Below are 16090 nucleotides of genomic sequence, written 5' to 3'. Positions count from 1 at the left end.
CCCTCCCACTGTTTTGTTTCTCTATTTTCCTATTTTTCTTTCTCTGTTTTCTTCCACCCCTATGCCGCAACAGTATCAGTTTCTATTATTTTTTTACTTTTATTTTTTCGAGTTATATGTGGGTTCATGGAGGTAGAGTACTCCAGAGCCACTCCAATTGTCTGCCAGGCCAGTCACTCCAGAGTGGTTCCCGTGGAGATCAAGAAGATCCGGGTCTGCAGATAACTCAGGCCGGTCCTGTATCCTGAAATCGTTTATTCAGTGAAAAGTTCTATTAAAAGATGTTCAGCAATACTCCTCACTTAGGTCTTCTTACTGCTATTCTTGTGTCAACCCGTTTACTATCCACTCTCACACTTTCATTGTCAACTCTTGAGTTCAGGCAGTTCTCTGGGTACCAGCCTTTCTAACCAAAATCAAAATTTGCCTACACTGTGTTTAATTTTTTCTTAGTAGCAATTGATTGTAGATTTCTCTAATTAATATTAAAATTCCTTGATGACAGGGGCCATGCCTTATATGTACTTTAATATGCTGGTTATCTGACAGTATGCTTTGTAAATAGTGTGAAAAAATGAAAGGAAATAGTGTAATGTAGTGAGTTCAAGGACTTGCCGGAGATTAATTTAAAATATGATTCTAAGTACCCAAGAGTTAGTAATCTTGCTAAATTTCTGTTACTGAAATATTTAATAAATAAGTCAAAGTGTTTTATATTTTGGGTCAGATATAATGCAATATTCTTAAAGTTATACCACAAAGGATATTGTCTTTTTCTTTACTTAACTGCTCTCTTGGTTAGGATAATTATCTGTGAATGAAAATTTCATACTCAATGGTAAAATTTTCTGTGAGAAAACATTTTCTTTCTTGGGCGCCTGTGCTGTTTTCTTTCTTATCTCTTTTTCCTAAAGTTCTGTCAAATAGGAAATGTAGGAGTTGTCTAGGAAAACTCATAATATAAGCTTCATAGGAGCAGATATTTGTTTATTCACTGCTGTATTCCCTTGCTTAGCATATAGTAGATGATAAATTAATTTACTTAAACAGAATACTATTGGTTATTTAAAATGAATTTAGATGAATTCAAGAAAAATCAAGTATCTTTGACCACCTGTAAAATGGATTTAAATTGAGGACTTTAATTTTGGTATATTTAAAGAAAGTAATTAGGATGTAATTCCAAGTAAGAATCTGGGAGGCAAAATGAAAACAAAATAATCTAGTCTTTTAAGAAATGTCAATAACGAGATTCTTCATGCTGAATGTCCAGTTTATCCTTGCAGTATCAGCTGTGCACTCCCTGCGCCACAAAAACATTTAATATTTTCTCTTTTAATTAAAATGTCCATGCTTATTAAATCATAGGTTAAACATGGCATAACTTTGATGTGTTGAAATATGCCTTCCAGTTACAAACACGTTTTTGATGATGCATTGTGATTAATTTGTTTTCCTGCTTTTCAGAATATTTCAGGTTTTCAAACTGAAGCCAAGCTTGTTGGACTGGAGCCAGTCAGCACCTACTCTATCAGCATCTCTGCCTTCACCAAAGTGGGAAATGGCAATCAATTTAGTAACGTACTAAAATTCACAACCCAAGAATCAGGTTAGACACAGCATTTTGAATCACCTAAGATATTTCATTTGTATCTAACCCTTTCCCCTTCCCTTTTTCAGTTTACGTGATAAAGTATTATTTAATAGTTCACTCAAATGGAAGTTGAATTTTAATTCTTTAAAACTAGGCTGGGTCTTGTCTGCTATCAAATACATGTGTTCATATGCATATATTCACACTTTTGTTTTCTTTATAAACTGAGGAAATTTTAACAAAAGACTAGTTTAGGAACAAAGCAGGATCTATATATCTGTAAAAGTACTTAATTCCTAAGACCACAGCATTCTGTGCCCTGATTGGTTAAATAATAGGACATTTTCAACTTTAAGAGTTATAACATCAGCTGGTTAATTCATAGTTTTTAGCTTCAGGCAGTGAAATAGATGTTCACAAAATTCAGTTTTGTACATTAACTTTAAGCAAGTTATCAACTGCCTCTTGTTAATATATTTTATGACTATATTGTGATATGTTTTTGAAAAAAAAGAAGCAAATAATTAATGATATTTAATTGCCGGAACCTTGGATTAGATGTGAAATTGTCTTTTCTTTAATGTTAAATTTCACTCATTCTGTAAGTATTCTCCTGTAGTTCTGATGCCTGTATCTTCCAGAGGAAGACAAACGGGTGTGTAAAGACATAAATTTGGAACAGGGGAGAGAGCTGTAAACAAGTCAAATTTACTTGAATATTCTTTCAATAACTGTGATTTACATAATGACAGCTAGTTGGCTCCTTTCACTACTTGTTTGCAATCTATTAACTAACTGTATTCTGATTTTCCTTGTAGCATCCTCTTTTTACTATAATAGGATAAGCTATGCTGACAATAGAGGTCGTCAGGTCATTCAACATTTCCATGGGAACTAACCAGTCTCTTCAGCCTGCCAGTCACTGTGGTGGGCTGGGTATTTATTGCTCTTTAACTATATCTACCATAAAAAGAGCACTTCTGGAAAAAACGGGGTCACTTCCAAGTGAATTCAGAGAAGTTCTAGGGAAACGTGGATGTAATTAAAAACTAGGACTGGTTTAAATCTTCCCTTCAACGATTTTTATAAATGTACTGAAGAGTCAGGTCTTCACAATTCTTCCAAGGAGGCCATCTCAATATAAAAGCTTCCCCCCGCCCCAAATTGGTTACATGTCTGCTGGTACTGTTAGGCCCAGATGAGCCATATCAGGGAGGCACCCTATATCTTTGTTTTGCACAAAAAAGTTTTCATAATAAAGTATTGCTAAGACTTCTCCTTCCTGATTAAGAAATAAAGGAGCCAGTTTCAGTGGCTGCCTGAACTTGAAACTATGCAGTTGCCTCTGACTATGCAGTTTTGAGGATGTGATTGCGGCTTTGGCCTAGGAAAGTATTAAGTGAATGGTTTAGTATTGTAAGGATTAACAAGAGAGCAGAGAAAATAGACCAACTGCCATTTGTTTCAGCTAGAAGGGGGTCATATGTAAAAAAGGGAACTTTTTGAGCACAAATTGAACCGTTGATATGTTAAATTTTTATTCTGCCGCTACTAGATATGATTTTATTTAGCAATCACATAATTAAATGATGTATCTACTACATGTGTATAAATTTTAACTTTAGACATTTATCTCTTAAGTTCCAGATGTTGTACAGAACATACGGTGTGAGGCAACTAGCTGGCAGTCCGCTTTAGTGAGGTGGGACCCACCCCAAAAGGCAAATGGAGTGATTACACATTATATGATAACAGTTGAGAGGAATTCTACAAAAGTCTCACCCCAAGATCACATGTATATGTTCATGAAACTTCTTGCCAATACCTCATATGTCTTTAAAATAAGAGCTTCAACCTCAGCGGGTGAAGGCGATGAAAGTACTTGCAATATCAGCACGCTACCCGAAACAGGTAACTAATCTGAAACAGGTAATTTACCTGAAAGAGATAACTAATCTGAAACAGGTAACTATTCATGGATTATGTCATACATTTGTCAATATCATTATAATCTTTATAGCATGTTTATCTAAAGATATAAAAAAATATTGAAAAGTGCAAAACATACTTTTTTATCACATGTGTTAGCAGAGTACCAGGTATGTTGTATATTGACTCCTCTTTACAACACTGGGAGGACAAAACGGGAAAAAGGAGAGAAAATCTGTTTTACTGTGTCTCCACAAATATCTGTTTCTTACTATCCAAACTCCAAACTTACTAAGTTATGCTTCATTATAATTTAAAATAGGGAATGAATTTATAAATTTTTGTATTTTTAAATTTATTTTATGGAATTCTAGAATCTTCTCTGACTTCCATGGCTGCAGTGTCGGACTCACTTTCATATGATTCCTTCCCTATGCCAGACTTTTTTCTTTATATTATTTGACTAAAAATAATTCAGGTCACTAAGGCCTGGTCTACAAAGGAAACTCATTCTTTCTAACAGTGGTCCATGCTATGTCATGATCTCCTTCATCCTCCAAGTTCTCCAACATGGAACAGATGCATGTAGATGAAAACCTGATTTCTTCTTGGTAACACCACTTCCTTGGATGTCTTCCCTAGTGGAGACTGTGGGTATTGGCATAATTATTTACCTTTGGTACATCCAGATTCTTCATCTTGGAAACATCTTTTAACCCTTCCCTTTTTTTGAAATCAGTGTCACCCAGTTTTACTTCACTTTTCTACCCTTGAAGAACTTCAAGGTACAGAGTACGTTCTCCCTGACTTCAGCATCCTATCAGCATTCTTTCCTTCTCATCCTTCAAATGCGACATCTCTATAGACACCTTTGTTCTCCCTGTTCAGCTGCAACGGATGCATTTCAGCACCTTTTTCTTGATCCTTAGATCTCAAACCATGTAATTGGGACTCATCTTCCAGGAGATTCCCTAATCTGAGAGGATCCCCCTGTTTGTTTTTACCAGATCCTGGCTGATGAGTAATGCCAGGGAAAAAAAAGAAATAGTTCTACCTTTTCAGCTATACACTCACCTTCTTGAAGTCTCCCAGAGACTTCACAGTCTTCTCTACATCCCTGTGTACACTCCATCAATTTTCCATAGGAAATTTCTGCTCCCGTTCTGACTATATTCTACTCACACCATCATCCATATTTGATATTATCACTCATTTTACTAGTAATATAAAATATATTGATTTGCTCTCCTTAAAATTTTACCCATATCTTCATTTATACTCTCCAGATATTCTCTCAGCAATGTCATTGCCTTCTTATTTTCAGGAATCTAGCTGCTCATTTTTGTTTCAATCTCATGTCTCCCCTAGAACATTATTTAATCAATTTAGTCTCTTTTGCTTTTTATCCCTCCTCCCCTCTTGTGCATGCTTGCACACCTCCTCTCTCTCCCCCCCTCTCTTTCTTTCTCTCTTTATCTCTTTCTCTATCTATCCCTCTGTCTCTGTTGCGCGCGCGCGCGCGCGCGCACACACACACACACACACACACAGTTAGAAAATTTCACCTGAGGACTAGGTTGATATTCATATTCAAAATGAAATTTATGTTGGATGAATTCTTCTCTTTCTCAGTTTTCTATGCCTGTTATTTATAACTAGAAGCCCGGTGCACAAAAATTTGTGCACCTGGCGGGGGGAGGGTCCCTCAGCCAGGCCTGTGCCCTCTCGCAGTCTGGGACCCCTCGGGGGATGACCACCTGCTGGCTTAGGCCTGCTCCCCGGAGGATTGGGCCTAAGATGGCAATCAGACATGCCTTTGGCAGCCCGGCAGCCCTCAGGGGATGTCCACTTGCCAGCGGGGAGTAGACCTAAGCTGCAGTCAGACATCCTTAGTGCTGCTGAGGAGGCAGGAGAGGCTCCCACCACCACTGCTGTACTGGCAGCCATCAGCCTGGCTTGTGGCTGAGCAGAGCTCCTCCCATGTGGGAGCGCACTGACCACCAGAGGGCAGCTCCTGCATTGATCTGCCCCCTGGTGGTCAGTGTGTGTCATAGTGACCAGTCATTCCCAGTTGTTCTGTTGTTAGGTTCAGTTTGCATATTACCCTTTTACTATATAGAATAGAGGCCTTGTGCAATCTAAATAAGGTAGATATTTAGGGGGCCGGCTGGTTTGCCCTGAAGTGTGTCCCGGATCAGGGTGGGGGTCCCGCTTGGGTGCCTGGCCAACCTGGGTGAGGGGCTGATGGCTATTTGCAGCTGGTCACATCCCCTTTAGGGTGGGGGTCCCGACTGGGGTGCCTGGCCAGCCTGGGTGAGGGGCTGATGGCTGTTTGCAGCTGGTCACACCCTCTTCAGGGTGGGGGTCCCCATTAGGGTGCCTGGCCATCCTGGATGAGGGGCTGATGGCTGTTTTCAGGCTGGCCACACCCCCTTTAGGGTGGGGGTCCCCACTGGGGTGCCTGGCCAGTCTGGGTGAGGGACTGAGGGCCGTTTTCAGGCAGGCCAGTGACTGAAGCTCCCAGCTTCTCCTTTTTTTCTTTTTTCTTTTTTAATTCTGGGATTTATTTACCTTCTATAATTGAAACTTCGTTGCTGTCACTGGAGCTGAGAGCCGGCTCCAGCACTGAGGCCACAGCCTGCTGAAAGCAGGTATCTGGGGTTTGTTTAGCTTTTATAATTGAAACTTTGTTGCTGTCACTGGAGTTGAGAGCCAGCTCCAGCTCCGTGGCCACCGCCAGCTGAAAGCAGCTATCTGGGGTTTGTTTAGCTTCTATAATTGAACCTTTGTTGCTTTCGGAGCTTAGAGCCGGGCCGCAGCAGGCGGGGAACCTTGACTTCCTCCATCACTGGAGCAAGCAAGTCTCCTGCTCGCTTCAGCTGCGTGGCTGCCGGCCGCCATCTTGGTTGGCAGTTAATTTGCATATCACCCTGGTTAGCCAATGGGAAGCGTAGCGAAGGTATGGTCAATTACCCTTTTTGTCTTTTATTAGATAGGATTAGTTGGACACCATACCTCATATTTTTATGTGACTTTTTTCTCTCCCATCTCTCCTATATAAAATCAGATCTTATCACTCCAATCTCTGCCATGGTTGTGCAATTTCCCCCCCCCCTTCTCCAACTTGACTGTTCCCATCTTATAATAGACCTCTGTTCTTCCTGTGTTAATACCCTACACTGGCCTTATCACCCATACTCATCTAGACTGACCATCAGTCTCATTTTTCCACCCACTTACTTTGATTAAATTGGCTCCAATATGCAATTTTGAGGATTTATGTGTTGACAGTTGAAGCTTATTATCTGAAGGATAAAAATTAAATGTGTAGATGTGGTTATCTGAAGTATAGAGGTAATAATGAAAAGCACAATGTGTACTAGTAGGAGATGGCCCAGAACACACCCAATGTTTTACTATTCCCGGAATTCATCACAGTTAGAATCTGGCTTCTGTCTAGCTTTCCATCCTTATGTCCCTCTAGTACATCTCTTCATAAAGCTGATGCCTCTAGCCAAACTTTATGGACTAGTCATTGCTTACATTCTCTTCTTTAAACATGCTCACCACTTCTTACCATCAGATTGCTCTGCCTTCTTATATTGTCCTTCTCCCTTTCTATGTCACAAAAAATTGTATTAATTCTTAAAAGTTCAGCTTAAATGTGTTTTCCAAATCTTCAATTATATGTGAAGCTTTAAGGCTACATATTTCTGGACTTCACCCCAGACTTGCTAAATCATAGCCTCAAACGGTAAAGCCCACGAATCTGTACTTTTAAGCATCTCTCCAGGTGCTTAAAAGTAGCTGATGTTCTGTACATTTTGGAAAGTACTGGAGCAGATTACTAAGGAACTTGATGGCAGGTGATATGTAACAGTGAGAACAGGCAAACAGTGTCAGAGAAGTCCAGAAAGGGGTGACAGGTGCTTCCCCTGCGGGTGGGAGGCAGATCATTGCTATGCACAGTCCGGGAGAAGAAAATACGTTCAAATCCAGGCAGGTGGTCTCCATCAGGGTGGTCTAGCACCAGGTAAAACAGTCTTTTTTTCTGTCTTTTTTTATTGCTTAAAGTATTACAAAGAGTATTACATATGTCTCCTTTTCTCCCCCCGCCCCTTGACATTCCCCCGGCCTCATTTGGACAGGGGCTGAGTTTTAGAAAATGGTGAAACAAGAGGACAATATTTCTGAGATAAATGAGAAGCTCAGGATTCTGAAAACAAAGTAGATGACTCATTATTAAGGTTCAGGTCTTTTCAAAAATAATTTTAATTAAAGATTTGAATTGCATCTTAACTCGGGATTAAAAGACATCATGAGTGGAGGTTGCAGGAATTCTTAATAAATTAATTAGGCAAATATTAGACATAGACATATTGTACAATGTACTACATTGTTCCTTGCTACTAAAGACACATGGCTCTCACAATTTGGTCTTCTGACGCCCTGCATCAGAATATACACCTCTCAGGGCCTACCCCAGACCTATGAAATCAGAATTTGGAAATTAAGACTCACAGATCTTCATTTAAGCAAGATATGTGGGTAAAACAGTGCTGAAGTTTGAGAACCTCTATATTTCACTATAACTCTTTGTTTCTGGGGACTATGTCTTATTTGTCTTCATTTTACTCACAGCTCCTAACTGAGAGCCTTGGGCATTATAAGGCACTCATGTTTGTAGTAGAAAGAAATTAGTTTTCTTATGAAATTCATAATTTTTCATAAGGTTTTTACTCCAGAGCAATATATTATTTCCAAATAACCATGCATTTTCTCCCAGGCAAATACAATATCTATTTTTTTAATTAAGAAGAGTCATTCATATGAAACAAGAATTAATTGCTGCTTCAAAAAATATTTATTTTTTCATCTTTAAAATGAAGATTTTGCTCTAGTTTGTAATTATAATTATTAGGGAAATAATTTGCTTTTATCTGGATTCACATGAATTGTTTGTTAATGGGATAGATGTTAGTAAAACTGGAGATTCATTGTTCAGAATGGAAACAGTTATATAGCTGTTACAAACTTGTAATTTATGGTGGTCTAAGATTAGTCACAGTGTATAGTCAGCTCTGAGTCACCGGCTCTGTGCTTATTTTTGACATAAAGTAAAGTCAAATTTGACTCACTCTCTCACTGCCTACTGTTTGACCTTAGCATTCCTTTCAGGGATTTTGGGATATTTTCCTCAGTGTAAACTTGGTCATATCTGAGCACAGTTAAAAATGCATCATGGTCATTGAATTTATGAGGAGATTAGTATTTGGGGTCTAAACTGGTTCCATTGTCACAGTCAAACATGTTGGAATAGGGCAAGTATAAATGAAGGCCCCTAAACTTAGTACTTTTAACATAATTTTACGTCACAGTATATCAGATGTACCAATAAAAATATTATAGCAAGTTCATGTGTCTATAAGACTTAACTTTTAGAATCTCAAATTAGTTCAAAATGCATGCACTGATCCATATCATGTTCAAAACTTAGTAAATGTCATGATTTAATACTGAGTTTTAAAAACTCAGTAGTCTTTCCTGGAAGACAACCTTAGAGTTGGATTTATTCAAAAAGCTTCCAAGTTCAGTAATTTAGAATCAAAAGCGAAAAATAAGCTATATCCTTCAGTTGCCCAACATTTAATAGAGGAAAAGTAAACTATACAGTTTAGTGTTTAAATGTATTCTTTTCTGTATTGATTTATTAGCTTTTTGTCCAATAGGAGATGTCAGGTACCTGTAGGGACCCACTGGAAATCCATAAAGCTTGAAATTATATTAATGGACTCTTATATAAAGAAAGAAAAAGCTCATATAGCCCATTGTTATCCTTTAAAAAAGTGTATTTGTTATGTACTTTATTCAGATTCCTATTTTGTGGACTTTTCTGAGCAAGGCAGAGTCTACTGGGAAAACTGTAATTATGACTAAATCTGATCTCCATTTACAAGCTTTTTAAAAAAATATTTATGTCATTTATAAGAATTCATACCATTCTTAAGTACCCTTTAATAGATTGAGTGTAGGTGGTAAAAGTGTCTCTCAGGAGGATTGCAAATCATTGTACTAATTCAAAAGTTCACTTTTCCCTTTGTCTGCCTCCCCCTGACTTGCTCTTCTCACCTATTTCCTTGGTTGAGATGAGAAGTCAAACATGGAGGAAAATTGCATGATCCTGTTTGTTCTTAAGCAAATGAATTGACACATTCTACTTACCAGTCAGTAATTGCTAAAAGCACAAAAGCCATTAGAGTGCCTGTCACAGATCAGAGAGAAACAGCTATTAGCATTTCTACTCTAATTGAAATTCAAGGGTTTTACAAGGTATATTTCATACAGACTTAATTTTTAAACATAATACTTTTCTTAAGAATGAACATCAGATGAGAAGTATCTTTTTCCCTTTTAATTTATTACTAGAGGCCCGGTGCACAAAAATTTGTGCATATGGGGGGGTGTCCCTCAGCCTGGTCTGTGCCCTTTCTCAGTCTGGGACCCCTCGGGGGATGACCACCTGCTGGTTTAGGCCCGCTCCCCGGGGGATTGGGCCTAAGCTGGCAAACAGACATCCCTCTGGTAGCCCGGGAGCCCTCAGGGGATGTCCACTTGCCAGCGGGGAGCAGACCTAAGCTGCAGTCTGACATCCTTAGCACTGCTGAGGAGGCGGGAGAGGCTCCCACCACCACTGCTGTACTGGCAGCCATCAGCCTTGCTTGTGGCTGAGCAGAGCTCCCCCTGTGGGAGCGCCCTGACCACCATAGGGCAGCTCCTGCATTGAGCGTCTGCGCCCTGGTGGTCAGTGTGTGTCATAGTGACCAGTCATTCCCAGTCTTTCTGCTGTTAGAGTCAGTTTGCATATTACCCTTTTATTATATAGGATAGAGGCCTGGTGCACGGGTGGGGTTCAGCTGGTTTGCCCTTCAGGGTGGGGGTCCCCACTGGGGTGCCACTGGGGTGCCTGGCCAGCCCGGGTGAGGGGCTGATGGCTGTTTTCAGGTTGGCCACACCACCTTTAGGGTGGTGGGTCCCCACTGGGGTGCCTGGCCAGTCTGGGTGAAGGGCTGAGGGCTGTTTTCAGGCTGGCCAAGCCTCCCCAGCGACAGAAGCTCCCAGCCTCTCCTTTTTTTCTTTTTTTTTCCCTGGGATTTATTTACCTTCTATAATTGAAACTTTGTATGTAGCCTCCAGTGGAACTCAGAGCCAGCCAGGGGTTGGCTTCCTCCACTGCCAGGGGCAACCCAAGGCTCCAGCTCAGTGGCCACGGCTGGCTGAAAACAGGTATCTGGGATTTATTTACCTTCTATAATTGAACCTTTGTTGCTTTCGGAGCTTAGAGCCGGACCACGGCAGGCGGGGAACCTTGGCTTCCTCCATCACTGGAGCAAGCAAGCCTCCTGCTTGTTCCAGCTCCGTGGCTGCCAGCCACCATATTTGTTGGCAGTTAATTTGCATATCACCCTGGTTAGCCAATGGGAGGCATAGCGAAGGCATGGTCAATTACTATGTTTGTCTATTATTAGGTAAGATTATTTTTTCATTACCACTTATTCCCTATATCAGTGATGGCGAACCTATGACACACGTGTCAGAGGTGACACACGAACTCATTTTTTTGGTTGATTTTTCTTTGTTAAATGGCATTTAAATATATAAAATAAATTTCAAAAATATAAATCTTTGTTTTACTATGGTTGCAAATATCAAAAAATTTCTATATGTGACACGGCACCAGAGTTAAGTTAAGGTTTTTCAAAATGCTGACACGCCGAGCTCAAAAGGTTCGCCATCACTGCCCTATATACTCTTTTCTGACTCCACTTCCCCCTCCCCCCAAGTCACTACCCCAGGGGTGGGCAAACTTTTTGACTCGATGGCCAAAATGGGTTCTTAAACTGGACCTGAGGGCCGGAACAAAAGCATGGATGGAGTGTTTGTGTGAACTAATATAAATTCAAAGTAAACATCATTACATAAAAGGGTACGGTCTTTTTTTTTTTTAGTTTTATTCATTTCAAACGGGCCGGATGCGGCCCGCGGGCCGTAGTTTGCCCACGGCTGCACTACACTATTGTCCATGCCTATGAGTTCTTTCTCTCTCTTTTTTCTGTTTTGCTTAATCTCCTCTCCCCATCTCCTGCCACCAGAGCTATCTGCTCTCTATCTATGAGTTTGTCTCTATTTTACTTGTGAGTTCACTTTGTTCACTGGATTCCACATATGAGTGAAATCATATGGTACTTGTCTTCCTCTGACTGGTTTATTTCATTTAGCATAATGTTCTCCAGGTTCATTCATGCAGTCCAAAAGGGCATAATTTTCTTCCTTTTTCTGGCTGCATAGTATCCCTTGGTGTAAATATACCAGAGTGTTTTATCCACTCATCTACTGACCGATACTTGGGCTACTTCAAAATCTTGGCTATTGTAAATAATGCTGCAATGAACATAAGGGTGCATATATTCTTTTGAATTAGTGTTTTGGGTTTCTTTGGATAAATTCCCAGAAGTGGAATTGCTCAGTCATAAGGCATTTCCATTTTCAATATTTCGAGGTAACTCCATACTACTGCACCAATCTGCATTCCCACCAATAGTACACAAGGGTTCCCTTTTCTCCACATCCTCGCCAACATTTGGACTTACTGATGGTAACCATTCTGACAGGTGTGAGGAGATATCTCATTGTGGTTTTAATTTGCATTTCTCTGATGATTAGTGAGGTTGAGCATCTTTTCATGTTTATTGGCTATCTGTATGTCCTCTTTGGAGAAGTATCTTTTGCACTTGTAGAGTGGTGGACATCTGACAATGCCTGCTTACTATGTGCAGGCTCTATTGAGTCTTGAATGGCACTGGTGATCTCTGCGCTGCATGACCAAACAACTCCACCATTATTACAAAGGCATGTCCAATAAATATAAAGCAGTTAAATACAAAACTATAGAAATATGTTAGTCAGTTGTGTAGATTAGAGATCTAATCAAATAGGAATTCAGGGGAAATAGATTTTATTGAAGAATGTAATGAAGTGAAATAAGAATTGGATGTTGCTCTTTGGTAGCTTCAGAATTGCCTTACAGAAGAAACTTAGACTCAGCAACCTAATTGGAAGATAATGACATGTTCTTGAACCTTGAATTTCATAGGCAGTTATGCTTCATGTTTAGATCATCTGATATACATCAATAAAATAGCCACGTGTTCTAAATTTTTTTTTTTTTGGTCCTTTAACATGCTGTGAGAAATGTCAACTATGCATCTCAAAGAACATTCTTATTTTTATTTGAGCTCTTTTAGAAGGTGGGGTTAGGGAGATCTGAAGATTATGGGTATGCTAATGCACTCAGAGTAAACCACCCTGTGGCACCATCATTATTGATGAAAACAGTGAAATTAATAGAGGAGAGTAAATAGGATCCCAAGATACAGCAAGAGGCAACACTGGCATAAAAGAATGCAATACAAGGGTCAAGCCAAGTTGGAATTCTGACTATAGTAGAGGGCATTGTATTGGAAAGAGTGTAAGAAGAGAGGTAGGCCTCACTCTGGTCTTAGTTTTATATGTAATTGCAGCAGAAGTTTGAATATAATATCATGGAAAATTGGACATTCTACTAAATTTAGAGTAAGAAATAATATAAGTAACTCAAAAATTAGTGATTCTTTTTTACCATTTTCCTCAAACACTGTAGTAATCTCTTCAGACAGAAAATGCTTTGTTCATTTTATATTTACGGAGCTTTTCAAGTCACAAAAATTAAATTCCATAGTCATTTCAGTGGCCCATAAAATTCTTTACAAATCAGTATTCTCTTTGCTAGTTAAATATGCGTCTCTTCTTCTTCTTTTGAAATTTGTCCTCACAGGCCACGTCTTCAAAAAGGATCTGACTTATTTATGATTGAACTTCCTTCTAGCTAGAATTTTCTATCCCTTTTCTTGCTCTACTTTTCTATACATGTGCCATGTGTGTGGATCTGCACTCATTACAGTGCATGCTCATGAGGATAGGACTTCTTCTTTGTGTGGTTCACACTTATTTCCAGTATCTATAAGAGTGTTTGGCATACAGTGGTGCTCAATAAATATTTTATGAATCAATCAATGAATATACAGGCCTTGAAGAGTGATCAGTACAATATGTATACTTTGGGTACCTTAAGTAGAAACTTTCAGCCACAAAATGATTTTTATACAATTATGTGATAAAATATCTACGAAAGGCATGTCTTATGGGGTACTTTTTTAACTGAATGTTTGTTTTTTTTTGAGATAGTTGTAGATTCACATGCAGTTATAAGAAACAATAAAGAAAAATCCTGTGTTCTCTTTATCCAGTTTCTTTCAATAGTAATATCTTGCAAAGCTTTAGTACAATATCACAAACAGAATGTTTATACAGATGCAATCAAAATAGAGGACATTCTCATGAGAATAATTCCTCATGTTGCCTTTTTATGGCCACACATAATTCATGCCCACCCTCCTAGCACTTCCCCTTATCTTAACTCCCTGACAACTAGTGTTCTCCACTTTCCATAATTTTGTCATTCCAAGAATGTTATATAAAAAGTAGTAGTAGGAATGTAAAGTACATCATAAGGAATATAGTCAATAATTTTATAATATCAATGTATTGAGCCAGGTGGGTATGTGAAATATTGGAGGAACACTTTGTACAGTATATGAGTTTCTAACCACTATGCTGTACACCTGATACAAAAAAATATTGATTATAAACAGTTATTGAAAAATAAAATAAAAATTAAAAATAAAATAATAAAAAGTACTTTAGACACAGTGGTTACTACTGTGAAGAGGATTTGAGAGAAATTAGGATTTATAGTTTTGTGTTGCTGGATGTGTTTTAGAGTAAATTTCTATGGTTTCCCAATAAAAATAATTAGCAATTGGTAGATCTTGGCAGTTACACACAAGGCTGTGTTGCAGAGATTCCCTGCCAACCAGATATGTTAATTCTCTCAATTTCAGTTTTCCCACATACTCTCCCTCAAATAGGGATAACAGTACTTACCTTATATGGGTCTCATAGGTTTTCTTTTTTCTCCTGTGTATGGTGTCTGATTTAGTAGCTGTCAATTTTTAAAAAATAATTTTATGTAAATGTGTTTTGCATTGATTGACATGTTCATGTGATTTTCTTCTCTAATCTGTTAACATCGTGAATTATAGTGATTGATTTTCTAATATTAAACAAGCCTTTGGTCTCTGGAATCAACCACACTTGATCATGGTGTGCTTGTTTTCATATATTATTGATTTCTATTTGCTAATATTTTGTAAGGGTTTTTACATCTGTATTCATGAGGAATATTGGTCTATAGTGCTGTGGGTTTATTTTTCACTTTGTCTAGTTTTGATAAATTAAAACTAGCTTCATAATATGATTATCTTCTAATTTCTGGAAGAGATTGTGTATGCTTGGTGTTAATTAATTCTTCTTTAAACATTTGATAGAGTTCTCTAATGACACCATCTGGGCCAGGGCATCTCTATTTTGTGGATTTTTAAAATTATGTTTAAGTGTTCCCAGGAGCCAAAATTGAAGCTGAAATGTGATGTCAAACCAGTTGCAAAAAGTGGTACTTCTAAAGAATCCATTTGTTTAAAAGGAAGTCTCAAGAGAAATAAAGAAATATAGTAACCTAAAAATGTATTGAATTGATATGAAATGAAAATACAATATATCAAAATGTGTGAAATATAGTTAACATATTGAATAGAGGAAAATCTATAGTACTCAATGCATAAATTGGAAAAGAAGAAACAACTCCGATCAGTAATTTGTTTTCCCACTCATCCACTGGAGTCTAGAAAAAGAAAAGGAAGATAAGTCCAAAACATGCTGAAGGAACAGAATAATAAAAATAAGTACAGAAACAAATTAAATGAAAACAGAAAGCAATAGGAAAAATCAGTGAAATAAAGAGCTGGTTCTTGAAATAAATAAAATTGACTAACCTCTAGCAAGCCTGGCAAAAAAAAGAGAGAAGACATAAATTGTCAACATTTAGGAATGAAACCACTACAGACATCAAAAAAATAATAAGGGAATCATGCCAACAACTTACATACATAAATTGTACTCCTTGGATGAAAGGAACTCATATCTCAAAAAACATACCTACCACAGCTTACCTAATATGAAATGGATCATTTGAATAGCCCTGAAACTCTTAAGGTCATTAAATTTGTAATGCTTTCCTTTGTTACAACTCTGGTAGGGAAAGGGTGGTCACCTTTTCATTGCTGTCCTATGGAGATAGAAATCCAAGTTCCTCACTCAGCCTCCTGACACCCAGGGGAGGATGCTGGGTGGGCACGGAAAAGAGGCTGCCCCTAGGTCTCCATTAGGAGGCCTCCCGACCCTGGCTTCATTACTGCTCCCCACATGTTCTCCATTGACATGATAGAGGGGTCTATTGACATCTGGAAAGGGTAAAAGCCCCGGCTCCCTATGTTTCATTCTCTGCCCTCATCCTATCAAGGATGGTTGGGGTGCTTCATTACTGCCTACAGACTGCAGAACACTACATCCCCC

The 16090-nt window shown here is 38.6% G+C and overlaps 1 protein-coding gene across 1 annotated transcript in view; it reads left to right on the top strand.

Annotated features, from left to right (window-relative positions):
* PTPRQ (protein tyrosine phosphatase receptor type Q) overlaps positions 1–16090 on the top strand; it is a 213317-nt gene that overhangs the window by 78192 nt on the left and 119035 nt on the right. Inside the window, exons 22-23 of the mRNA XM_070409661.1 lie at positions 1468–1609; positions 3236–3505. Of these exons, the coding sequence (XP_070265762.1) occupies positions 1468–1609; positions 3236–3505 (412 nt within the window). The remainder of the gene's footprint in view (positions 1–1467; positions 1610–3235; positions 3506–16090) is intronic.

Source organism: Myotis yumanensis, unplaced genomic scaffold, assembly GCF_028538775.1.
Source record: "Myotis yumanensis isolate MYYU_CA2020_CCGP unplaced genomic scaffold, mMyoYum1.0.hap1 SCAF_3, whole genome shotgun sequence".
Taxonomy (NCBI): domain Eukaryota; kingdom Metazoa; phylum Chordata; class Mammalia; order Chiroptera; family Vespertilionidae; genus Myotis; species Myotis yumanensis.
This window is presented reverse-complemented; position numbering and strand designations above follow the sequence as displayed.